This window comes from Suncus etruscus, chromosome 10 (genome assembly GCF_024139225.1).
Source record: "Suncus etruscus isolate mSunEtr1 chromosome 10, mSunEtr1.pri.cur, whole genome shotgun sequence".
Classification (NCBI taxonomy): Eukaryota; Metazoa; Chordata; class Mammalia; order Eulipotyphla; family Soricidae; genus Suncus; species Suncus etruscus.
Genome location: NC_064857.1, coordinates 87,172,837 through 87,200,414, shown reverse-complemented (window position 1 = coordinate 87,200,414; position 27,578 = coordinate 87,172,837). Strand labels below are relative to the sequence as shown.

General features: G+C 40.7%; 1 protein-coding gene across 1 annotated transcript in view; it reads left to right on the top strand.

Moving 5' to 3' along the window:
- Positions 1–22,735, top strand: part of TTBK2 (tau tubulin kinase 2) — a 123,758-nt gene extending 101,023 nt beyond the window's left edge. Inside the window, exons 12-15 of the mRNA XM_049782461.1 lie at positions 2,156–2,367; positions 10,086–10,674; positions 14,926–16,169; positions 21,630–22,735. Coding sequence (XP_049638418.1) covers positions 2,156–2,367; positions 10,086–10,674; positions 14,926–16,169; positions 21,630–22,092 — 2,508 coding nt within the window. The 3' untranslated portion in view covers positions 22,093–22,735. The remainder of the gene's footprint in view (positions 1–2,155; positions 2,368–10,085; positions 10,675–14,925; positions 16,170–21,629) is intronic.
- The last annotated feature ends 4,843 nt before the right edge of the window (positions 22,736–27,578 follow it).

The following is a 27,578-nucleotide window of genomic DNA, read 5'->3' as shown; positions in this document are numbered from 1 at the left end:
GCCACAAAACGAATTTTCCAACTCGATCCTGCACCAATCACTGCAAGGCTGCTCGGACCGCCTCTCTAACTCAGCCAATCCAAGCAGGCTTTTGATGCATGCAAATTAGACAATGTTCTGGACCCAAATCTACACTGTAAAAAGCCTGCTCAGATTGGCCAGAGTCAGAGAGGAAGTCTATACAGTATAACCTTTGAACCTTTGCTTGTTGTGATTGGCTCACTGTGGTACATACAGTTGCAGATACAGCGGATATAGGCCTAAACCTATGTTTTAACTGCAAAATTAGGGGGTCGTCTTATATGCCCAGTGTTATACGCCGACAAATACAGTATGAGTATTCAGAAAAGTGTCTTAGAGGAAATTGGTAAACTGAGTGTTAAATGTGGAAGCCATCTAACTGATCATGATCTGGCAAGTAGATGTTGAACACAAAAAAAGTGTTTTTTTCTTTAGAATTGCAAGAAGGGGGGCGGAGAGATAGCATGGAGGTAAGGCATTTGCCTTGCATGCAGAAGGACAGTGGTTTGAATCCTGGAATCCCATATGGTCCCCGGAACCTGCCAGGAGCAATTTCTGAGCCAGGAGTGATCCCTGAGCACTGCCGGGTGTGACCCAAGAACCAAAAATAAATAAATAAATAAATAAATAAATAAATAAAATTTAGAATTGCAAGAAAATCTATAAGTGATACAGCTTTCCACTAAATGGTTAATTCTTAGACATGTTGGAGCAGATTATTCCACAATTCTCTTTGATTTTACTATTTGTTCTTTGTGTTTTCTATTTTTTTTTTTATTGATGATAAAGTTAAGTGGAATGGAGAAGCCAGGCTTTACAACATACCTAGTTTTAAGTGTTCCCTATGTTTTTTTAATAAAGGATTAGATGAGCAATTTGGATTTATCTGTATATCAACTGGGCATCATAGTTCTTAACATGATTGCTATAAAGTTGTTTAGTCACCTGGAAAATTCACCTGGAAAAGAATCTTCTATGATCATTTCTGAGAAGCTTGGTCTATATTTGTAGTTTTTTTTTTTTGGTTTTGGAAGCATTATTCAGGGATCACTGGCTCTGCACTTAGGATTCACTCTTGGCAGAATTGGAGAACCATATGGAATGCTGGGGATTGAACCTGGATTGGCTTCGTAAAAGGCAAACACCCTACTTGTTTTACCATTTCTCTAGCCCCTGGCCTATTTTTGTATAAACTAGGTAATTTTTAAAATGCACAATACTTTTCTAATGTATCCATTTTGAAAAAATAAGCTTTTTGCATAGTTCTGGCTATTGAATAAGCTCTATCTGGGTTAACAATAATCAGGAATAAGTAATAAAAAATAGCCAGTAAGCCGGAATCAGCTTTTTATAATGTTAACAGACGTTTTCTCATGGCCTTAGGATTTTTTTAAATAATAGTTTATTTAAACACCTTGAGTACAAACATGATTGTGGTTGGGTTTCAGTCATGTAAAGAACACCCCCCAACACCATTACAGCATTCAATGAGAATTATAAGGGAAATAGAAAGCCTGTCTCAAGTACAGGTGGGGATGGTGTGCGGTGAGAGGGATTTAGGATTAAACTCTTCTTACACTTTAAAAAACAAAAACAAAAAACATAGTGGGGCTGGAGCTTTAGCATAGTGTGAGGACATTTATCTTGCACACAGCCAACCGAGTTTGGCTCTCTGAGGTTCAACCGAGGTTTGATCTCTGGCATCCCATATGGTCCTGTTTTTGTTTTGTTTGTTTGTTTTGGGCCACACCCGTTGACACTCAGGGGTTACTCCTGGCTATGAGCTCAGAAGTTGCTCCTGGTTTAGGGGGACCATATGGGACGCCAGGGGATCGAACCGTGGTCTGTCCTTGAGTAGGGCTTGCAAGGCAGACACCTTACCTCTAGCGCCACCGCTCTGGCCTCCCACTATGGTCCTTTCTGCTTGCCAGGAGTGATTTCTGAAAGCAGAGCCGGGAGTAACTCCTGAGCACTTGCTGGGTTTGACCTCAAAGCAAACAAACAAACAAACAAAAAATCTTAATCTGAAACTTTATCCAGGTTGTTTGCTGTATTGTTTTAGAAAATTTCAGTGGTTCTTCCCATTTGTAGTAATTAGAAGGACTTTTATGGCTTTCTTTTATATTTTGTCCAGGCTGCTACTGAAGAGGAAAATAGCCATGGCCAAGCAAACGGTATTCTGAATGCTCCAAGTCTTGGCTCACCAATTCGAGTTCGCTCAGAGATTACTCAGCCAGACAGAGAAGTTCCATTGGTGCGAAAGTTACGCTCCATTCATAGCTTTGAACTGGAAAAACGTTTGACTCTAGAGCCAAAGCCAGATACTGACAAGTTTCTTGAGACCTGGTATGAAAGCTTTTTTTTTTTCTAAGTTACTTAGATAATATGTTGTCATTTTCATTATTCCTGTTGCAATGTCTTTTAGTTAAGAAATTCTATTTCTATAGAATCTGTAAGACTAAGCTATCTCTTTAAACCTGTTCTTTTTTGTTTGTTTGTTTTGTTTTTTTTGTGTCACACCCACCAGCGCTCGGGCTACTCCTGGCTCTATGCTCAGAAATCTCTCCTGGCAGGACCATATAGGATTTGAACTACTGTCCTTCTGCATGCAAGGCAAATGTACTACCTCCATGCTATCTCTCCGGCCCTCAACTGTGGTTTTAATTATCCTTCTCCTTCACGTAAATTATTTACCTATATTGTTAGAAATTATTAAATTATTAAATATTGAAAACTGGGGCCAGGGCCCGGAGAGATAGCACAGTGGCATTTGCCTTGCAAGCAGCCGATCCAGGACCAAAGGTGGTTGGTTCGAATCCCGGTGTCCCATATGGTCCCCCATGCATGCCAGGAGCTATTTCTGAGCAGACAGCCAGGAGTGACCCCTGAGCACCGCCAGGTGTGACCCCAAAACCAAAAACCAAAAAAAAAAGAAAAAGAAAACTGGGGCCAGAGCAATAGCATAGCGGTAAGGTGTTTGCCTTGCACGAAGCCAACACAGGATAAGACTTTGGTTTAAATCCCGGCATCCCATATGGCTTCCCCAAGCCTGCCAGGAGTGACTTTTGAGTGCAGAGCCAGAAGTAACTCCTGAGCACTGCTTGGTGTGACCCCAAAACAAAACAAAAACAAAAAATATCAAGAACTAAGCAGAGAAAGCTATTACTTTTTTTAAGTAGATACACGTGAAGTTAATCTTATGAGGTTTTGAAAGTGATGTATTGAAATGGAGAAGATATAGAATTAAAGGGGGGAAGGCATGATGGAAATAGACATGAGGGTTGGGGGGGGGTCCAATACAGCTTCTGTTTTCAATAATCTTCATTTATTTTTCTTTTTTGTATAGTAGAGTATATGCCTTGAATGTATAAGGTTTTGGGTTTGATTCCCCCACTCAGACAACAAAAAGTTTCATTTGATAAAGATACAATTTAAAAAGGGACTCCAGACTCAGGATTATCATTTTATGCCAGGGCAGGACCCCTCTGCAAAGCTGAAGGGGAAAGGGAAGGCTACTAATTACCTCAGTTTGGCTCTGCCCAACCCCAGTTCAAGAAATAGTGTTTGAGGGCCATTTGTTACTCAGCACCATTTCAGCACCCCCCCCCCCCCAATCAGGACCTCATAAAATGTGTGACTGCTATGCAGCCATTCATTTTTTTCATTCTTTATATCTCACCCTGAGCATACAAAAACATTCTGATTTTAGTCAACACACAGTTTAAGAAACTGGAAATAAGCAGCAAAAGGAGCCCAAAGCAGACAGGAGAAAGGAAATAGTCAAACTTAGAGCAGAAATTAATGGAATTGGAGCCGGAAAGATAGCACAGTGGTAAGGCATTTGCCTTAGATGCAGAAGGATGATGGTTTGAATCCCGGCACCCCATATGGTTCCCCGAGCCTTCCAGGAGCAATTTCTGAGCGTAGAGCCAGGAGTAACCCCTTAGCGCTGCCGGGTGTGACTCAAAAACAAAAACAAAAAAAAAAGAAATTAATGGAATTAAAATTTTTTGGCTTTTGAGCCACATTGGACAGCACTCAGATGTTACTCCTTGCAGGTTTAGGGAACTATACAGCATTCAGAGGTTACTCCTGGCAGGCTTAGGGGACTATATGGGATGCTAGGGATCAAACCCTGATCAGCCATATGCAAAATAAATGCCCTTCCCTCTGTGCTATTGTTCTGGCCCCATGAACTGGAATTTTTTTTTCTTTTTCTTGGGCCACACCCTGTGAAGCTCAGAGGTTACTCTTGGCTTTGTGCTCAGAAATCGCTCCTGGCTTGGGGGATCACATGGGACACAGAGTGATCGAACTGCGGTACGTCCTAGGCTAGCACCAGCTCAGCAGATGCCTTACCGCTGCAGCACTTCTCAGGCCCCTGAACTGGATTTTTTTAAAAACCCAAGAGGGGCTTAAACTGGAGCATAGCAGATAGAGTGTTTTTCTTGCACAAAGCTGACCTAAGTTTGATCCCTGGCATTTCATATGGTCCCTCAAGCCTGTCAGGATAATTTCTGAATGCAGAACCAAGAGTAACTCCTGAGAACTATTGGGTGTGGCCACAAAACAAACAAATCCACAATATCAATGAAACCTAGAACAGGTTTTTTTATTTTATTAATAACAGGTATTTTAAGAAAATAAAATAGATCAGGCCTGGAGAGATAGCACAGTGGCATTTGCGTTGCAAGCAGCCGATCCAGGACCTAAGGTGGTTGGTTTGAATCCCGGTGTCCCATATGGTCCCCCGTGCCTGCCAGGAGCTATTTCTGAGCAGACAGCCAGAAGTAACCCCTGAGCATCGCTGGGTGTGGCCCAAAACCAAAAACCAAAAAAAAAAAAAAAAAAGATCAATAAACCACTAGCAAAACTCACAGAGAGCAGTAGTAAACTAATCAGAAATGAAAGGGAAAAATTACATCAGATACAACAGAAATTCAAAGAATCACCAGAGATTATTTTGAGAATCTTTATGTCTTGAAATTAGAAAACCTAAAAGAAATGGATAAATTCTTAAACTCTTTTTTTTTTTTTTTTTTTGGTTTTTGGGCCACACCCAGCGGTGCTCAGGGGTTACTCCTGGCTGTCTGCTCAGAAATAGCTCCTGGCAGGCACGGAGGACCATATGGGACACTGGGATTCGAACCAACCACCTTAGGTCCTGGATCGGCTGCTTGCAAGGCAAACGCCGCTGTGCTATCTCTCCGGGCCCAATTCTTAAACTCTTATAACCTTCCAAGGTTGAACCAAGATGATATGGACCACTTTCAAAAAAATCAAACAGTATTCAAAAGTCTGTTCAAAAACAAAAGACCAGGCAGATGGATTTACTAATAACTTCTTTCAAAACTTTTAAGAAAATCTATTGCCAAACCTCTTCAAATTCTTCTAGGAAATTTGAGAAACAGAAACACTCCCAAGTTTCTATGAAGCAAACATCCTCTTTTTCTTTTTTTTTCTTTTGGTTTTTAGGTCACACCCGGCAGCGCTCAGGGGTTACTCCTGGCTCTGGGCTCAGAAATTGCCCCTGGCAGGCACGGGGGATCATATGGGATGCCGGGATTCGAACCACAATCTTTTTGGATGTAAGGCAGACGCCCTACCTCCATGCTATCTCTCCGGCCGAAGCAAACATCTTCTTGATACAAAAAAAAAAGACAGAGAGAGAGAGAGAGAGAGAGAGGGAAAGAGAGAGGGGGGAGAGAGAGAATTATAGGCTAATATCCTTGATGAACACAAATACAAAGATTCTCAACAAAATACTAGCAAATAGAATCCAATAACATATCAAAAAGATCATACACCATAACCAAGTTGGATGCATTCTGAGGGTTCAAGGAGGGTGTAACATACACAAGTCAATCAATAAAATAGCTGTATCAATAAAAAAAAAGTAAAAATCATATCATATTAATAAATGGTTTAAAAGCATTTGACAGGATCCAGCACCTATTCATGATTAAAAACTCTCAAATAAATGATAGTGAAGGAACATTTCTGTTTTGTTTTTTTGTTTGTTTGTTTTTTGGTTACATTAGGCAGTGCTCAGAGGTTACTCCTGGCTCTGTCACTTCTGGCAAACTCAGGGAACCATATGGAATGCCGGAATTTGAACCACCATCCTTCACCATGCTATCTCTCTGGCCCCAAAGGAACATTTCTGAACATAGTCAAAGTCCACAGCAAATATACTCAATGAGGAAAATTCTAAAAACTTTCCCTCTAAGAATAGTCAAAAGTCAAGGTACCTACTCTCACCTCTTATATACAATGTAGTATTGGAAGTACTTGCCATAGCAATTAAGGAAGAAAAAGATATCAAGGGTATTCAGATAAGGAAGAAGTCAAGCTCTCATTATTTGTGCATGACATAATATGATATTTAGAGTCCTAAAGTTATGAAAAAGATTTGTATAATGAGGAAAATTCTAAAAACTTTCCCTCTAAGAATAGTCAAAAGTCAAGGTGCCTACTCTCACCTCTTATATACAATGTAGTATTGGAAGTACTTGCCATAGCAATTAAGGAAGAAAAAGATATCAAGGGTATTCAGATAAGGAAGAAGTCAAGCTCTCATTATTTGTACATGACATAATATGATATTTAGAGTCCTAAAGTTATGAAAAAGATTTGTATAGTTAAGTGGGAGACTCCATAAAGTACATAGAGGAAAAAGTAAATAGAATTCTTCATAACATTGAAGCTAAAGGTAGCTTCAAGTATGAAACGCCACTGACCAAACAAATGGAAACAATGATAAAAATAATGGGACCACAATGGGCCGGAGAGATAGCATGGAGGTAGGACGTTTGCCTTGCATGCAGATGGACGGTGGTTCGAATCCTGGCATCCCATATGGTCCCCCAGGCCTGCCAGTAGCGATTTCTGAGCGCAGAGCCAGGAGTAATCTCTGACTGCTGCCGGCTGTGATCCAAAAATAAAAAAATTTAAAAAAAAATGGGACTGCATTAAACTAAGAGGTTTCTGTACCTCAAAGGAAACAATGACCAGGAAACAGTGACAGCCCACAGAATTTGACAGAATTATTTACCCAATACACTTATCTAACAAGGAGTTAATATCAAAGATGTATAAGACGCTAGTAGAACTTTGCAGTGCTATTAACAATAGTCAGAATATGGAGGGGCCCGGAGAGATAGCACAGCGGTGTTTGCCTTGCAAGCAGCCGATCCAGGACCAAAGGTGGTTGGTTCGAATCCCGGTGTCCCATATGGTCCCCCGTGCCTGCCAGGAGCTAACCCCTGAGCACTGCTGGATGTGGCCCCCCCCCCAAAAAAAAAAAAAGAATATGGAGACAGTCTAGAGGCCCGATAATAGATGAGTGGCTAAAGAAACTGTGATACATTTACACAATGGAATACTATGCAGCAGTCAGGGAAAATTAAGTTATTAAATTTTCCTATACATGGATGACATGGAGACTATTATGCTGAGTGAAATAAGTCAGAAGGAGCTAGACACAGAATAGTCTCACTCATCTGTGGAATTTAAGAAAAATAAAAAACATTATTGTAATAATCTCCAGAGACAATAGAGATGAGGACTGAAAGGACCGACCCACAATATGAAGCTTACCACGAGTGGTGAGCGCAGTTAGAGAAATAACTACACTGACTACTATCATGATAATGATAGAGAAATAGAATGCCTATCTTGAATACAGGCAGAGGCTGAGGGAGAAGGGAGATGGGGGACATTGGTGGTGGGAAGACTGCACTAGTGAAGGAGGGTGTACATTTTATGACATTTTATGAAACCGAACTATGAACATGTTTGTGACCATGTTACTTAAATAAAGATGTTATTAGAGGGGCCGGAGATATAGCATGGAGGTAAGGCGTTTGCCTCTCATGCAGAAGGTCAATGGTTCGAATCCCGGCGTCCCATATGGTCCCCTGAGCCTGCCAGGAGCGATTTCTGAGCGTAGAGCCAGGAGGAACCCCTGAGCACTGCTGGGTGTGACCAAAAAAAACCAAAAAAAAATGTTATTAGAAAAAAATTATTTACCCAACACTTACCTAATAAGGGGTTAATATTAAAGATGTATATACACTAGTAGAACTTTACCAGAAACTTTCACTCACTGCTGATGGAAATGTCTACTAATATAGTTATTCCTCAAAAACTAGAAATTGAGCTTTCATTCAACCCAGCAACACCTCTCCTGGGAATATACAATATACATTCACAGTGGATAATTGAACCAACCTGGGTTCAGTCTCCCGCATCCCATATGGTCCCTCGAGCCTACCAGGAGTAATTTCTGAGTGCAAAACCAGGAATAACCCTGAGTATCACCAGGTCTGGCCTCCCCCCCAAAAAAAACTATGGCACATATTTTATGACTTCATTTTTTTCTAATGGCCACATAGTATTCCATTGTGTAGATGTACAACCTAATACTATTTTAAAAATAAAAGGCATCTTGTAGAAGGCGTAGGAACATTGATAGAAATCAGTGGACACTGGTGAAGGAATTAGTGTTGAAACATTTATGCCTAAAATCACTAATAAGATAACTAATTTTATAGTAACTAAATTTTTAATTTAGGAAGGGAAGGCGCTTTCCATTTCCCTGTCCACCTGGGACAGGGAAAGCTATTCTGGTTCAATAAATCGACAGTAAATAATCCACACAGACAGGAAGGTAAGAAGAGGCAGGAAGGTAGAACACCAAATCCTTTTCCAGCCACCAGCTGCTCCAAAACTCCAGAGCACACTAGCCAGCTGCAAAAGAACTCCATCCCCCCAGTTTAACTCCTCTTAGTCAGATCTGAACAGCAACTACTACCTGAAAGGTCATAGGTGGGAAAGCAGGCAGGAAAACATCTACCAAAGAGAAATAGTATGAAAGCCTTTATATACTAACAGGACCTACTGTTCTGAGAGAGTTGGCAAAAAAAGGTAAGAGTTGAGAACAGGGGCTGGAGAGATATCGTGGGGGTAGGGCATTTGCCTTGCATGCAGAAGGACGATGGTTCAAATCCTGGCATCCCATAAGGTTCCCTGAGTGCTGCTGGGTGTGACCCAAAAACCAAAAAACCAAATAAATAAATAAAGAGTTGAGAACAGAAGTAATCCAAGAATATGACCTTAAACTTGGTGAAAATAATAGGAAACACTTCAAGGAATTGAGGCATCTTAGTCTATTTCCCTGAGATGAGTCAGTTGTATAGCCAGCTATGACCAGTCTTACTAACTTGTTCCTTAGTCAACAGAGATTTGTGCAATACCAACTGTCTTTTTTTCTCCAATAAAATTAGAAATATATTCTGAAGTTCCCTCCAGATCATCAATTTTTTTCTTTACCACCATATCTAAGCACTGTGTGTACAATTGAGTGCATTTGATCAAAGAGGGATGGTACCTTCACTTTTTAAAAGCCCTGCCTTAGGAGAAGCTATGTGAATGAATTTTCATGCATCTCTGAAGTTTTTTTTTTTTTTGTTTTGTTTTGTTTTTGGTTTTTGGGCCACACCCGGCGATGCTCAGGGGTTACTCCCAGCTGTCTGCTCAGAAACAGCTCCTGGCAGGCACGGGGGACCATATGGGACACCGGGATTCGAACCAACCACCTTTGGTCCTGGATCGGCTGCTTGCAAGGCAAACGCCGCTGTGCTATCTCTCCGGGCCCAAGTTTTTGTTTTTAAGGCAACAATTCGTAGTCTCTAATGTGTACTAGCTTGCTTTTTCTTTTATAGACTTTCTGTTGAGACAAAATCCTCTTTGGTATGCTGTTCAGAATAAGTGGAGAACAGTGTTTGCATTAGCAAAGCAAAAGTGGAATGTATCACACAAATCAACCCAGTTAGGTTTCTCCCCTGCTCTGAATGAGGAAAGTCATTCTCCTTTCTTTTCTTTTCTTTTTCTTTTTTTTATTTTTATTTTTTGTAGTCATCCTCCTTTCTATTGGGATATTAAAGCAGATAAAGGAAGAACATTGTCCACCATTGAAATTTTCTTTGTGCTGTGACTATTCTGGATAGATTCTGTAGTAAATATTTCCTTAGGATAATGAGTAATTTCTTTCTGTTTTTAAGCCTGGAGAAAATGCAGAAAGATCCATGCGCAGGAAAGGAATCTCTTCTCCCTGCGCTACATCATAAGCCGTGTGTTCCTGCTAGCTCCCGTACTGACCACGTCTGGCACTATGATGAAGAATATCTTCCAGATGCTTCCAAGCCTGCTTCTGCAAATACCCCTGAGCAGGCAGATGGTGGTGGCAGCAATGGATTTATAGCTGTTAATCTAAGTTCCTGCAAGCAAGAAATTGATTCCAAAGAGTGGGTACTTGTGGACAAAGAGCAGGACCTTCGGGATTTTAGGACAAATGAGGCTTTAGGCCATAAAACAAATGGAAGCCCTTCTGATGAGGAGCCCGAAGTGCTTCAGGTCCTGGAGGAGACACCGCAAGATGAAAAGTTACGATTGGGACCTTGGGCAGAAAATGATCATTTAAAGAAGCAAACCCCAGGTGTAGTCTTAACACTCTCTGGGGAGTGCCCTGCTATTGCTGCTTCAGATCAGTATACAGATAGGCTAGAACTCCAGGCTGTAACTACCAGTCAGTTTATTGCAGCAACACCCACAAGTCCAATGGAGGCCCAAGCAGAAGGACCCCTTACAGCGGTAAGAGATTTGTTCTTACCATTTTTCTCTGTTACACATTCTTGTCCTAGTAAGAAACGGGTATTGGGGCCAGGGATATAGATCACAGCATTTGTCTTTCATATGTTCAGTTTTAGGCACCACCTATTTCTCAAGCACCACAGGGAGCAAACCCTGAACACTGCTTGATGTAACCTTAAAACAAGGAAACTGACTTTTAATCAACTATGTTTCTTTAGCAGAGGCCTTATTTTGTCAAATGAGAGAAGGTTGATGACGATGGACTAAATTCTATACTCACTTTTTTTACATGAAAATTTCTAAAAGTGAGGTGGATACTTAATACCAAAGACATCTAAGCTAACATCAATAATATATTTACAAATGAGACTTGGGACATAGAAGAAAGGCTGGAGTGCATAATTATCATGCCGAAGCCTTAGGTTCAATTCCCATCTCTGAAAATAACCTCAGTCACCACTATGTGTGGCTCTCAAAACAAAAATCCCAAAACTTTCAAAATTTATATTTAGACTAAAAGTACAGTTGTAATTATTGTGTATCATTAAAACATTTTAATTGTAGAATTTTATTTTTTTATATTTATTTAGCTTTTTGGAGCCACACCTGTTAAAACTCTCGGGTTACTTCGGGCTCAGAAATCACTCCTGGCTTGGGGGACCTTATGGAATGCCAGGGGATCGAATTGCAGTCCATCCTAAGTTAGCGTGTGCAAGGCAAATGCCCTACTACTTGCACCGTTGTCGTAGAATTTTAAATAGGAATGCATATATTTAATCATTAATGGTTATACAATCCTTCCCTGTTGATACAACACCTTTTTTGTTTCCCTACTCTTTTATAATGTCTATCTAGAAATTTCCTCATATTTTGCATTTATTCTTACCGTTTTCTAACTTTGATATCTAATGACTAAAATATAATCCTAGGCCTCATTTCCAGAGCTGTTTCAGTGGTTCTGAGACAAAAATAAATAAATGAGCCTGCATTTGAATGGCGGTAAAGAAAGTTGTGATAGGGGCCAGAGACATAGCACAGCAGTAGAGCATTTGCTGGTTTGATTCCTGGCATTCCAGATGGTCCCCTGAGCCATTTCTGAGCACAGAGCCAGAGCAACCCCTGAGAATTGCTGGGTGTGGCCCAAAGACCAATCAATCAATCAATCAATAAACTGCTTAAAAGAAGTTGTGATATAGTTCTTCTGCAAAGGAAAATTTGGAGGAAATTATTGTTTCACTCAGTTTGGGCAATAAGGTAGAAATACCAGTGAGAAATACCAGTAACCATGGGACTGGAGAGATAGCACAATGGTAGGGCGTTTGCATGTGGCAGACCCAAGAGTAACTAGGTTCGATTCCTAGCATCCCATATGGTCCCCCAGCCTGCCAGGGGGCGATTTCTGAGTGAAGAGCCAGGAGTAATGCCTGAGCACTGCTGGGTGTGACCCAAAAACCAATCAATAAAACTAAAAAGAAAAAGAAAAAAAGAAAAACCAATAACAGTAATGCACCTCTGTGATTGTGTGAACAGTCTGAGCCCCACAAAAGCCAGCTGTGCTGGCAGTAAGGAATTGTAGTATACAAAATCCTTCAGGCTCCAGCAGGTTTATCTGTTCTTTACTGGGTAAGAATACCAATATTCCTTAAATTTTATATTCATGTAGTAACCCTTTCTTCAACTCATCAGAAGCAGCATTGTTCTATAAGTTCAAATATTAGCTATACCGTTTGCTGATGATTGATTGTTTTTCATATGCTGTTGGCTATTTTTGTATCATCTTTGAAGAAGTTTCTTTTTTATCTACTCTCCTCGGATAGGGTTGTTTGAACCTTAAGAATGCTTTATATATCTTGTACATTACCCTATGACTTATACTGTGTATCTCTTTCCAACCAGTGGGATATCTTTCTTTTCTTTCATAGTGCAAGAGCTTTTAAGTTTGCTATAGTTCCACTTGTTTATTTCTGCTTTTGTTTTGTTATTGAAGACACCAATGATGTCAATATCTTGGAGAGTATGGCCTATATTTTATTCAGTGCATTTTATGAAAATAGGCTTGTTACCAATAAATTTAGTTCTTTTTGTGTTTTGGGAGGTTACTTGTTTGGGGGTCACACCAAGCAGTGCTTGAAGTTACTTCTGGCTCTGCACTCAGGAATTACTCCTGGTGGGCTGGAGGAACCATATTGAACACTGGGGATAGAACCCTGATTGGTTGTATGCAAGGCAAACAAGCGTCCTACCCAGGATACTAAAACACTGACCCTGACTTTAGACCCTTAAAAAAAACTTTATTAATTGATTGACTTATTAATTTCCAGGCCCAAGGGCCACTCCTGGCCCTGCACTCAGAAATCATCCCTGGCAGACTGGGGGACCACATGGGATGCCGGGAATCAGACTGGGTCCCTTCCAGATTGGCCAAATGCAAGGCAATTGCCCCACTGCTGTGCCATCCCTCTCACCCCACGTTAGTACCTTTTAATTGACTTTTGTGTTTGAAGTGAGATAGGGAATCTAATTTCCTTTTTTTTCTTAGCATGCAGCTATCTAATTTTCCAGCACTGGTTGTTAAAGACATTTTTCATGGTACACTACATGTACTTGCCCCCTTTGTCATAAATTAACTGCCATATAAAAGGCTTATCTCTGAGCTTGCAGTTCTATTTATCATAGAGTCTGTCTTGTCCAAGTACTGTGCAACTTTGATCACTATACGTATAGATTGAAGTTCAGGAGGAATGTAGTATAGTGCCTACAGTCTTTTTCCTAAGGATTGGTTTGTCTATTCAGAGAGATTTATGGTTCCATATGAATTTTAGAAATACTTGCTCTATGTCCTTGAAAAATGACATGACAATTTTTTAAAAATAATATCTTTATTTAAGCACCATGATTACAAGCATGATTGTAGTTGGGTTTCAGTTATAAACAGAGAACACCCCCCTGACATGACAGTTTTTTGTTTTTTTTTTGTTTTTGGGCCACACCCAGTGACGCTCAGGGGTTACTCCTGGCTATGTGCTCAGAAGTCGCTCCTGGCTTGGGGGACCATATGGGACACCGGGGGATCGAACCGCGGTCCGTCCAAGGCTAGTGCAGGCAAGGCAGGCACCTTACCTCTTGCGCCACCTCCCGGCCCCGACATGACAGTTTTGATGAAGATTGTTTCTGTACTCTAAATTAGTTAGGATAAAATAGTCATTTCTATGATGCTAATTCTTCCAATTCATGAATAGGACTATGTTTACAGTTTCTTGCCCTATTTCTTCGTGATTTTAGCTAACTAGGGTTTTTGTATTCCTTTGTCAAGTTGATTCCTAGATTATTTGAGGGTTTATACTTATGATTGTAAATGGAGTAATAACATTTTTTTATTTTTATTTTTTTATTCTGCATGAATTTCTGTGTGTGTGTCTGGTCTTTCTACTATTGAGATAAAATTCTTGTGTGTGTGTGTGTGTGTGTGTGTGTGTGTGTGTGTGTGTGTGTGTGTGCTTATTGTATCTGGTCTTTCTACTATTGAGATAAAATTCTTGTGTGTGTTGTGTGTGTTTGGGTAAACACCGGCAGTGCTCAGGGGTTACTCCTGGCTCTTCGTTAAATATAGTACAATGGGCAGTACACTCACCCCATACTATGGTCCTCAGAACTCACCAAGAGTGATTCCTAAGCTCAAAGCCAGAAGTAAACCTTGAGCATGGTAGCGTATGACCCCAAACTGAAACAACAACCAGAATAAAACCAAGTCTTTTTGAATGCTGTCTTTGCATCTGGAGAGATGATAATATGAGTTTGTTTTGTTTGGGGGCTACACCTATTTGATTGATGTAGTGATCACATTAATTGATCCTGCATATAATGAATCTTTGCATTTGCAAGTTGAATCCATTTTGGCTGTGGTGTTTGATGTATTATAATTTTGTTTGTTTGGATTTTATTCAAGATCTTGGTTTCAATGTTTATCAAGGATACTGTTCTGAAGTGTTCTTTCTTGTAATATTTCTGTCAACTTCTTTCATATAAGTAATGCTGTTCTGCTATAAACTGGAAACTAGAGTATTCCTGTTTCTTTCAGGGTTGTATGTCTTCATAGAAGTTTTGGGAAAACACACTAGTAAACCCATCTGATCCTGGGATTTTGTTCTTGGGGAGAATAAATTAGAATTTAATGTGTTAAAACTCAAATCATGCGTCTTCATTTTTATTCCACAGTATTGCATTTTTACACTTTCCTTTTCTCTCTTTAAGATTACAATTCCTAGGCCTTCTGCAGCGTCCACACAGTCAACTTCTGGAAGTTTTCATTATGGTCAACTGCCAGAGAAGAAAGATCTTCAGCCCCTGGAACCAAGTGTTGAACTTTACTCTCCAAGGGAGAACTTCTCTGGAATGGTTGTGACAGAGGGTGAGCCTCCTAGTGCAGGGAGCAGGACAGACTTGGGACTTCAGATAGATCATATTGGTCATGATGTGTTGCCCAATATTAGAGAGAGTGACAAATGCCAAGACCCTGGATCAAAAGATCTTCTGGCTATGAGGGAATTCGAGAATCTCCCTGGGGAAGTTGAAGAGCTAGGGACAGAGAATGAAGATGAGAAATTAAGTAAAGGACAGCAATGTATTGAGATTACTTCTCTCCCAGGAGATTTGGTAACTCTGGAAAGGGATCACTCAGCTACTAGTGAACCTCTTGATGTGACAAAAACACAAACTTTTAGTGTGGTGCCAAATCAAGACAAAAATGAGATAATGAAACTTTTAGCAGTTGGAACTTCAGAGATTTCTCCACAACTCATGGACCCTAATGTTGAAGGACAGTTAGGTCAGGTTGCAGCAATACAAAAAAACAAAATTCCTAAGGATGATGAGAGTAAGAGTGAAGACTTACCAGATTATCAAGGCGATCTCTCCACTTTTTTACACCAAGAGGGTAAGAGAGAGAAAATTGCTCCTACAAATGGAGAATTGTTCCACTGCGTTTCTGAGAGTGAACATTGTCCCCTATCTAAGAAGGATGTGGTTAGGTCATCCTTTGCAACTAGACACAGTCGAATTCCTGTTTTAGCACAAGAGATAGATTCAACTTTTGAATCATCCTCTCCAGTGTCTGCAAAAGAAAAGCTTCTCCAAAAGAAAGCTTATCAGCCAGATCTAGTAAAGCTTCTGGTGGAAAAAAGGCAACTCAAGTCTTTTCTTGGGGATTTCTCAAGTGCCTCTGATAAATTGCTAGAGGAGAGACTAACCACTGTTCCTGCTTCCTTTTCTGAGGAGGACGTTTTCACTCCCTTTTCAAGACTGGCTACAGACTCACACCTGAGTAGGTCAGCTGAAGATAGCTTTCTGTCACCCATCCTCTCCCAGTCTAGGAAGAGCAAAATTCCAAGGCCAGTTTCATGGGTTAGCACAGAACAAGTTAATAGCTCAGCTTCATCTCAGTTCTTGCCTCGACCACCACCAGGAAAGCCGCCCACCAGACCTGGAGTAGAAGCCAGGTAAATCTCTCTATTCTCTCTGGTTCAAGTATGAGCATTTTATCTGTCTGCTTTATTATGTTAGTGCTGTTACTTTGTTGCCTTCTTCTTGTCATCTGTTCCTCCTCTTCCTTGACTTTCTCAAGTCATAAAATCATGGGACAGTGGGAAATCCTTAATTTCCTCAATTAAAGTATTTACAAAACATTTCTGCCCCAGAGTTTGGGGGCTGAAATAAGGTATGGTTTCTTACAGTGTTTATCAACATAAGTTATGTCTCTCCCAATCCATGCTAACTAGATACTTAATTTTCTAGTTTTGTAATCAGGATGTCAGTATAAAAGTGTAACAACAGGGGCCAGAGTGATAGCACAGCAAATAGAATCATTGTCTTGCATGTGGTCTACTCAGGTTCAATTCCCAGCATCCCATATGGTCCTTGGAGCACTCACTGCCAGGAGTAATGCCTGAGTGCAAAGCAGGAGTGTCCCCTCAATACCACTAGTTATGGCCCAAATCCCCACCCCCAAGAATATAACAACAGATAATAGAATGTCATTCTAGTGAAGAATGCTATGTCCATAATTGGATTAATTGGCCCTGATAACAGTATTATATGTTTATAGTGTATTAAAATAAAAAATGAAAAAAGTCCTATTGATATCAGTAACATGAACATACATGCTAAAGGCATGGTTTTAATACTTACTGTATGGGTATGGCTGTTTAAATGTTCTCATAATATACCATAGAATGGTTATGTTTTGAAGAAAAGGGGAACATTTGGGGAGGTGACAAAGTGCTTTCATTCAAGCCATTAGAATGTTCTAAAGCTTTGGAGAGGATGAGAAAAAGACGTGATGGATTTCAGTGTCAGAGACCCCAAAGGTCTCATGCAAGGTATGAACCTCTACAACAGATTCAAAACTCTGGCCCTAAAATAGGTTATCTTTTAACAAAAAAAAAAATAGTGAAAATTATCAAAATATATTAGTGCCAGATTTACATAGTAAAGGGATTACGGTTCTTGCCTTGCAAGCAGCTGATCTTAGTTCTTTCTACACCACCTCATGTTGTGCTCCCTGAGCACAGAGCCAAAGTTTCCCCCTGATCACCCTAGGAATGGCCCAAACAGCCCCTCCCCCCAAATGTACATGCAAACTATAGCTTATTCTAGATAATGCAAAAATAGGTTTAGAATATACTAAGATGATATTTTTGGTTTTTGGGCTACACCCAGTAGCGCTCAGGGATTACTCCTGGCTCTGCGCTCAGTAATCCCTCCTGGAAAGTTTAGGGACCATTTGGGATGCCGGGTAACCCAAATCTGTCCAGATCAGCTGCATGCAAGGCAAATGCCCTACCCACTGTGCTATTGCCCCCCAGCCTCTAAGATGAGATATCGAAGCCTGAAAGATAATACATTGGGTAGGGCACTTGTCTTACACTCAGCTGACACAGGTTTAACTAATTATCTCATATGGTCCCCTGAGTACTGCTAGGAGTAATTCCTGAGTACAGAGCCAGGAGTAACTCCTGAGCACAGCCAGATATGTGCCCACCCCCACCCAAAAAGTGAGATTCTGTCTCTATCATTACCCAGTAGCACTTGTTACTTTTAATTTTTAAAAGTTTAGTGGGGCTGGAGAGATAGCACAGTGGCGTTTGCCTTGCAAGCAGCAGACCCAGGACCTAAGGTGGTTGGTTCGAATCCCGGCATCCCATATGGTCCCCCGTGCCTGCCAGGAGCTAATTCTGAGCAGAGAGCCAGGAGTAACCTTTGAGCACCACTGGGTGTGGCCCAACCCCTCCTCCAAAAAACGTTTAGTTTAGGGGCTGGAGAGATAGCATGGAGGTTAAGGCATTTGCCTTGCATGCAGAAGGTCGGTGGTTTGAATCCTGGCATCCCATATGGTCCCCTGAGTCTGCCAGGAGTGATTTCTGAGCATAGAGCCATAGTAACCCCTGAGCACTGCTGTGTGTGACCCAAAAACCAAAAGAAAAAAAAAAGTTTAGTTTAGACCAGGGGTCTTCAAACTTTTTAAAGTGGGGGCCGGATTACGGTCCCTTAGAGAGCTGGAGGGCCGGACTATATGAGCTACTAATTCCTACTCACACTGCACATATCTTATATAAATAAAATGAAAACCATTTATAAATAAACAGATCACGTGCCAGTATTTCAATGGGAACTGTGGGCCTACTTTTGGCTAATGAGATGGTCAATGTCCGGTTCCATATTTGTCACTGCCAGCCGTAACAAGTGATGCAAGTGGGCATCAGTTAATCTTGATCTGGTTGGAGATTGCAGATGTTTCATTCTTGAAAAAGTCTGTTCACAGGCATAAGTGCTACCAAAGATGGTTACCATTTTGAGTGCATGGTTCCTGATATTTGGATATACACTGAGTGTATATGCTGGCAGGTATCTTGGCAACCAAACAGCTCTCACTGCTGGTGGGCCGGATCAGACTCCTCTGCGGGCCGCATGTGGCCCACGGGCTGTAGTTTGAAGACCCCTGGTTTAGACTATAGGGCTTTCCGACCAAAGATAGCTGAACACTGGATTTGAAGTCCAGTTACTTAGATAATACTGCTAAATAAATAATTTATTCATTATGATTCTTTTTTTTTAATTCTTCATTATTATTCTTCCCCCCCCTCTTCATTATTATTCTTTAAAGAGATGATTACATCTCCTTTTTTTTCTTCTGCTTCTATGCTTATTAGATACAGTATGCTTGTGGCTTGAGCTACTTTGCAATGCAAGAAAATCTTTTGTGGGGGCCGGGCGGTGGCGCTAAAGGGAAGGTGCCTGCCTTGCCTGCGCTAGCCTTGGACGATCCCCCGGTGTCCCATATGGTCCCCCAAGCCAGGAGCAACTTCTGAGCGCATAGCCAGGAGTAACTCCTGAGCATTACTGGGTGTGGCCCAAAAACCAAAAAAAAAAAAGAAAAAAGAAAATCTTTTGTGGACCAGAGAGATAGCATGGAGGTAGTGCGTTTGCCTTGCATGCAGGACAGTGGTTCAAATCCTGGCATCCTTTATGGTTTCCCATGCCTGCCAGCAGCGATTTCTGGTAGAGCCAGGAGTAACCCCTGAGTACTGCCAGGTGTGCCCCAAAAAGTAAAAAAAAAAAAAACCTTTTGTGTGTGTGTGTGTTGGTGGATTTTGGGACCACCCTCAGTGATGCTTTATGGGCTTTTTCTGTCTCTGTGTTCAGGAATGACCCCTAGTGGTGCTGAGGAGACCATGTGGTACTGAGGATTAAATTTTTACAATGTCTCCAATTCAAGATAAAAATCTTTTTTTGTGGGCCCGGAGAAATAGCACAGCGGCGTTTGCCTTGCAAACAGCCAATCCAGGACCTAAAAAAAAAAATTTTTTTTTTGGTTTGTTTGTTTGTTTTGTTTTTGGGTCACACCTGGCAGTGCTCAGGGGTTATTCCTGGCTCTATGCTCAGAAATCGCCCCTGGCAGGCACAGGGGACCTTATGGGATGCCGAGATTCAAACCACTGTCCTTCTGCATGAAAGGCAAACGCCCTACCTCCATGTTGTCTTTCCGGCCCTAAAATCTTTTTTTCTGACTTTTTTTTTGTTTTTTTGTTTTTTGGGCCACACCCGTTTGATGCTCAGGGGTTACTCCTGGCTAAGGGCTCAGAAACTGCCCCTGGCTTGGGGGGACCCTATGGGATGCCGGGGGATAGAACCGCGGACCTTCCTTGGCTAGCGCTTGCAAGGCAGACACCTTACCTCTAGCGCCACCTCGCCAGCCCCCTGGCCCTAAAATCTTTTTTTTTTTTTTTTTTTTTTGGTTTTTGGGCCACACCCTGTGACGCTCAGGGGTTACTCCTGGCTATGCGCTCAGAAGTTGCTCCTGGCTTCTTGGGGGACCATATGGGACGCCGGGGGATCGAACCTCGGTCCGTCCTAGGCTAGCGCAGGCAAGGCAGGCACCTTACCTCCAGCACCACCACCCGGCCCCAAAAATCTTAATTGTCATTTGTTACTTAAGCTTCTTGTGTCCCCTTAGTACTTATAACCAAGCCAAGCATGTGCTAGATAGTATAGAACTGATGAACCGGGGGCCGGGCGGTGGCGCTGGAGGTAAGGTGCCTGCCTTGCCTGCGCTAGCCTAGGACGGACCGCGGTTCGATCCCCCGGCTCCCATATGGTCCCCCAAGAAGCCAGGAGCAACTTCTGAGCGCATAGCCAGGAGTAACCCCTGAGCGTCACAGGGTGTGGCCCAAAAACCAAAAAAAAAAAAAAAAAAAAAAAAAAGAACTGATGAACCTGGGCCTTAGAACTTTCCTTCTAGGGCCATAGTGATAGCACAGAAGGTAGGGTGCTTGCTATGCACCCTAACTGGGGTTCATTTAAACTGGGGTTCGGTCCTCAGCATCCCATATGGTCCCCTGACCCTGCCAGGAGTGATTTCTGAGCACAGAGCCAGTAATAAATCCTGAGCACTGCTGTATGTGACACAGAAACAAAACAAAACAAAAACAACTTTTTTTAGGGAGAAAGATGAAAAGTGACTGCCTTGGATGCAAGGCTGGGTGGGTGAATTGGGGAGGCCTAGGGACATTGGTGATGGGAAATGTGCACTGGTGAAGAAATGGGGAGTTGGAACATTGAGTTGGAACATTGTATGACTGAAACTTAATCATGACAACTTTGTAGCTGTATATCTCACAGTGACTCCGTTTAAAATAAAAAAAATTAAGGGCCAGGGCCAGAGAGATGACATGGAGGTAGGGTGTTTGCTTGCATGCAGAAGGATGGTGGTTTGGTAACCCATATGGTTCCCTGAGCCTACCAGGAGCGATTTCTGAGCATAGAGCCAGGAGTAACCCCTGAGTGCTACCGGGTGTGACCCAAAAACCAAAAAAACAAAAAACAAAAAAAACAACTAAGGACCAGAGTGATAATTGTACAGCAGGTAGGATATTTTCCTTATACCTGGGTGTGTCTGACCCAGGTTGTATCCTCTGCATTTCAGATGGTCTTCTGTGCCTGCCAAGAGTAATTTCTGAACACAGAGCCAAGAGCACCACCATATGTGGTCCAAAAACCAAAACCAAAAACAAGCAAAAAATAAATTAATATATTCCTTATATTAAAAAAAAATTTCCTGCGTAGGTCCTAACATTAAAAGCACATTTATGCCTTAGGAGGAAGGAAATGGGCAACACATTAGTGCTTCCAAATGACAAGCATTAATGAAATACTTGTCTTACTATACTTGGCTGCTCAGTGGAATAGGTAATATTCCCACTAAAAGATGGGAAAGGTTGGTCCTGAGTCATCCAACTACTGTGTGAAAAAAATGATTTCTCTAATGTTTCCCTATTTTGATTTATATCATTTAATGTATTTACACACACAAACACACACATACACATATAGTGATTTGCAACTTTGTGACTTTTTAGGGATATTTGAAATAAATTGAAAATAATTTTCTTTATTGTCTTAAGACTCCGCAGATATAAAGTCCTGGGAAGTAGCAATTCTGACTCGGATCTTTTTTCACGCCTGGCCCAAATTCTTCAAAATGGCGCGCAGAAACCCCGGAGTACACCTCAATGCAAAAGTCCCGGATCCCCTCACAATCCCAAAACACCACCCAAGAGTCCAGTTGTCCCTCGCAGAAGTCCCAGTGCTTCTCCTCGAAGTTCTTCCTTGCCTCGTACATCTAGTTCCTCACCATCCAGGGCTGGACGGCCCCACCATGACCAGAGGAGTTCATCCCCACATCTGGGGAGAAGCAAGTCGCCCCCCAGCCACTCGGGATCTTCCTCTTCCAGGAGGTCCTGCCAACAGGAGCATTGCAAACCCAACAAGAATGGCCTGAAGGGAAATGGCAGCCTCCACCACCACTCAGCTAGTACAAAAGCCCCCCCAGGGAAGAACAAGTCAGCCAGTAAACTCAGCAGATAGGAGTTGGCTGCATCTCTGTCAGTGGTGTAAGATCTTCTCCTAAACCTGATGCATGTGTGTCCCTGTACTGTCTATTTAAAAAAATCAGTGTTGATCTTCTCTTGCAAAAGAAGGTAACATGATAAATTATTTATAAAAAGACATAAATATATGATAAGGAATTTCATAAGTCGAACAGCAAGCAGATCAGGAATCAAAGCCTTTGCATAGGAAGGAGCAGTCCAGCAAATTCAAGTGGGGAACTCATTAACTGAACTCTCATTTTTAGCTGCCTTTGAAACAAGGGTTGAAGGTAGGAGGTGGAATGGAAGTTTAAGAGGTTTTGTCCACTTTTTAAAGGTTCTTTCAAAGTTGCTACAGCAAAAGTAAAACATGTTTCAAAATTTCCCAGCCTTATAGAAAGTATGTTAAGTATTATATTGACTCGTTTGTATATCTGGCATCTCAAGAGTTCACACCTTTACTTAGCCTTATTCCTGGTACTCTCCCCTACATTTAACATTTATCAGTATTTTCCATCTAATTTGGTTTCTTTTTTTGTAACAATACACTTTTAAAGTGCTTTAGCAGCACATGCTCAGAATTTCAGATCCAAGGCTTTTTAATTGAGAGAGAATTAATACTTTTCTTTGGAGCAAAATTCTTGAACTATATAACTATATATAGGGAGAGACAGTAAAAAGTAGTTGATGAAACTTCAGAATAGGAAGTTTAGGCATATCTCCATTGAACTACTCTACAGCCTTTAGTGCTTTAGGGAAAGAGAACAGAGTGAAGGGTAATCCCTTCCAGAGAAGAGATAATATCCCCCACCCATCTACCCATCCACTTTTCCTCCTTTTGGAAAGAAAACCTGACCAGAAACCCTGCTTCCTCAATATCTAGGTACAAAGTATTTGTAATAACAGCCTTCAAGATAATATCTGAGAAGTACAGTGCTATGAAATGTGACTTTACTTTTAAGAGACTTATAAAAGGAAAGAAATTAGGGATGTTGAGGTTTATAGTCCTCAGACTTCATATTTTATACATTTTAGACAATAACGAATGAGTATCTGGGGGAAGTAAATTTAGGCTCAATATTTATCTTTTAATGTTTTGTAATGTGCTTCTCCTATGCTTTGGTTTGGATATTTTAGCCTCTTGACCTAATTTCCACTATCAATTTATAAAGCTTAAGGAAGATCATACTTGTTCTAATCTCACGCTATTGCTAGCAGAGATCAGGTATTTAAATCAGACTAGATTTTTTTAAATGGGCTACTTTTAATTCTGTAGCCGTTTTGTGTCGTAAAGACCTTATTAAGGTCAGCTTCGTTGGTCTGCTTGCTGTTGATACTTGCCTTCTAGCAAACATCTGTACTTTTTCATTGACCTTGTGTTTGCTGCCAAACCTAGTATGGTTGAATTGGGGGCACAGGAGAAAGTAATATATTTCCTCACAAAGTGATCATATTATAATGCTGCATCAATAACAGCCCTGAAGCTGCACTGAACTTATCTTGTTTTCTTCATCTGTAAAAAACAAAACTCAGAACACTATTTCAAGCATATACAGTCTCATAATAAATGTAGCATAAAGTGGAATTTTAATTTCTCTTCAGTTTCAGGCACTACAGAGGAATACAAGAGATGAGAAATATTTGCTGTTTAACTAATGCAACTGTAATATTAGAAGACCAGTTATTTTGTATCATATTGTATGATAGTTACTATAACACTACTTGCATGTCTTCATGATAAATTATATAAATATTTATAAATATATAGAGAAACTTATGCTTATATACTCATTCTTTCTCATTCTCCATTTGTAATTTTCAGATCACAGATGGACGAAACTTTTTTTATTGTGTGCTTTGCATACACTCAGGCCTTGCCTATCTTCATTTTCTGAAAAATATGTTCTTGGCATGTGGCACCTCAAATTCTTCTTGCTTTCCCTGTGTATAATGAAAGGGTGGCAATCTTTAACAGGCCAAGATAAATTAGTTTTTATTTTTTAAAAGATTTTAATTAGGGGGAGTTACTGGGACATAATGCTTGTAATTCTGGTTCAGATATTATGTTGATCACTTAAGTCCATCTTTATGGTTAGAAAAGATAAACTGGGATGAAAATCATGGATCTGACAAAATGATTTATTTTTTTAAAATCTCTCAAAATTGCCATTTACATTCTTTTCACATACTTTTTGTGAGTGGTGAGGGAATAATTTATAATTAAGAAATAACCTTCTTTTCTATTGTATTACTGTGCTCTGAAGTAGCTAGCTTTAAATTCTGACCCTCTTTAAAAAATTGCTTTGTTATTCCATTGGAGAAGCTGATGGAGACACAATTGAGGTTTGTGTGTGTTGGTTTATTTCCTCTTGGTATTTTTCTGCTGTCTGACAGTGATGACAACTGTTTTTTCCTTTTCTTGGTTCCTTACATTTTTCTGCCAACCTTTTTACTGTGTGGCCCTCTTTTCTAAAGAGACTGAGAAACTCATTGAGATCCAGAGAGAAACGGTGTCTTTGTGAACATTTCATTTTATTATATGCAGAGAAATGAAATAACTAAAGATGTTTCTGCTCTGATACTTTTGAAAAAAAAAATACCTTATACATCAATAAGGCCACCTAAACGTGGTGTTTTACAGAGTGAACTTCATGGTTTTTATTTAAAAGGTGTTTGTTTTAGGGGATGGAGCAATAAGTGCAGCAGTAGGGCATTTGCCTTGCATGAGGCTGACCCAGGACAGACCTCGGTTCGATCTCCGGCATCCCATACGGTTCCCCAAACCAGGTGCGATTTCTGAGCGCATAGCCAGGAGTAACCCCTGAATGCCACCTGGTGTGGCCCCAAACCAAAACAAAACAAAAAAAAGTGTTTGTTTTAGAGTTTACATGTTGGTTGCTCAGGTTATAAAAATTGCTAAGCAATCCTGAGCAAAGCTCTTTTGACACAAGGACTGTTGTTTTTGTTTTATTTTAAAGGAAAATAAAGAGCAAGTTGGTTGACTTCTTAAATTTTCTTTAATTTTATGTTTTTGTGTGTTTTTGAGCCATACCCGGCAGCGCGCAGGGGTTACTTCTGGCTCTGTGCTCAGAAATTGCTCCTGGCAGGCTCAGGGTACCATATGGGATGCTGGGGATCAAACTTGGATTCGTCCTAAGTCGTCCACGTGCAAGGCAAACACGCTGCCGCTGTACTATCAATTCTGGCCCCTAATTTTACTTAATATTTTTAAGTGATGGCAGATTTCAGGTTTTTGTGGGGGAAAAAAATCTATAGATGATTCATGTCATTTTTAAAGCAGTTTGGTTATTCTACTTAAGCTAGGAACATGGCTACTAAAGTCAAACTAGACTTAGATTAAAATTAAAAATTAGATTAAATTAAACATAAAAAATTACCACCTGATTTCTCCTACCACAACAAAATGGTTAATGGTACCCGCACATTTGCCCTTCCCTCCCTTACCTGGTTTCTGGAATTACTTAAATGGAGCAGGTGATAGATAGAATTTGTAACAGCTTGATCTCTCTAGATGGCATCTTTCCTGAATTATGTTGTCAAATCTCCAAGGTCAAAATATTAATATTCCACATAGTAATGTTTTGCACAGTTTAAAGACATTTAATATATACTGAACATAATTTGACGGGCTCATGTCAAATTTAACTTTAAAGTAGACTGATTTTTGGGCCACATTCAGAGGCCCTCAGGGGTTACTCCTGGCTCTGCACTCAGAAATCACCCCCTGGAAGGCTGGAGGACCAAATGGGATGCTGAGAATTGAACCGGGTCCCTCCCGGGTTGGCCATAATCAAGGCAAACACCATACTGCTGTGCTATCTCCAGCCCTTGATTGCTGCATATTTAAAAACCCAGACAGTTAAAACGATAGTTTTCTAGACCAAATAACTTTGAATCAGAAACAGATTCTGTCCCCTGAGATCAGAGATGTCTGTTCTAGAAACTACAATCGTAATCTAATGTTAAGAATTGGTGGTAGGGGGTCTGGAGCAAAACCACAGCGGTTAGGCAAATAGGGAACTTGCCTTGCATGCTACTGACCTAAGTTTGAGCTCCAGCATCCCACATGGTCCCCTGAGCCTGCCAGGAATAATTCCTGAACACAGAGCTAGGAGTAACCCTTGACATAGGTGTGGCCCAAAAACCCAACAATAAAAACAAACAAACAAAAAAGTTGGTGATAGAAAACACAGAATCTAGAAATCAGAGATTAGTGGTTTTGAGAAAAACTGCATCATACTTTATATTTGAACATATATTTGCAGATCAAATTTTACATAATAACTTTCTGACTTCTTGACATCTAAGCAAATGTAATATGTTAAGGAACAATTTATTTTTTTTTGTTTTGTTTTGTTTTGGTTTTTGGGTCACACCCAGCAGCGCTCAGGGGTTACTCCTGGCTTTACACTCAGAAATCGCCACTGGCAGGCTCGGGGGACCTTATGGGATGCCAGGATTTGAACCACCGTCCTTCTGCATGCAAGGCAAATGCCCTACCTCTATGCTATCTCTCCGGCCCCAGGGAACAATTCTTTGTCATAATTGTATATTTTGTAATTAGTTTACTTTTATTCTTTATAGTCTGCCCATTTATATTTATATATATTTGCCATGAATGTGTTATGACTTGGGACTTAGCCTACAAGAAGAAAATATTTACTACGTTTTAAAAAGGAGGTATAATTATGGACTCAGCTGCATTATGTAATTTTGAGCTTGATTTTGCAGTTTATTTGCAACTAGTTACTTATATTTTAAACAAGTATTGTAGAATCAGAACATGTAACCATTATGATAATTCTCACATCATAATTTACCCAAGTTCAGAAACCACAGTTATATTTTTAGAACTTAGAAAAGGGAAAATGTGAAAAGTCTGAACCAAAGATCATAGGGGAGAATGTATATATAGTACCTGGAAGATACCAGGTGATTGGATTAGGACATCGAAGTTCACAGTATAACTCTGTATGGATCTCCTCTGTCCTCAAAGATTTGGGAGAGATATGAAAGCATGCCACTGGATATTCTTGATATTGTGTCCATTCCTCTGGCACTAGGAGAAATTGAAACAAATCTTGGGAGCCCAAGAATTGGTTGTCAACCTTACGAGGCACTATTGGCAGCAGCACATAGGGAATTCCTTTAGTTGTTCTGTAACTTCAGGATGTGTCATAATGATCCTACTCATTTAAATAAGAATTTGGATGTTACTACCCTAAGCCTTGAGAAATCTCTGACTGGTCATGGAATGATATTGAAGTCTTGGCCCATCACTTTTTCTAGTTCAGTTATGTTTATCTGCTCTAACTTTTATTTTATTTTTGGTTTTGGGGCCACACCTGGTGATGCTCAGGGGTTACTCCTGGCTAGGTGCTCAGAAATCGCTCCTGGCTTGGGGGACCATATGGGACACCAGGGGATCGAACTGCAGTCTGTCCTAGGCTAGTGCACACAAGG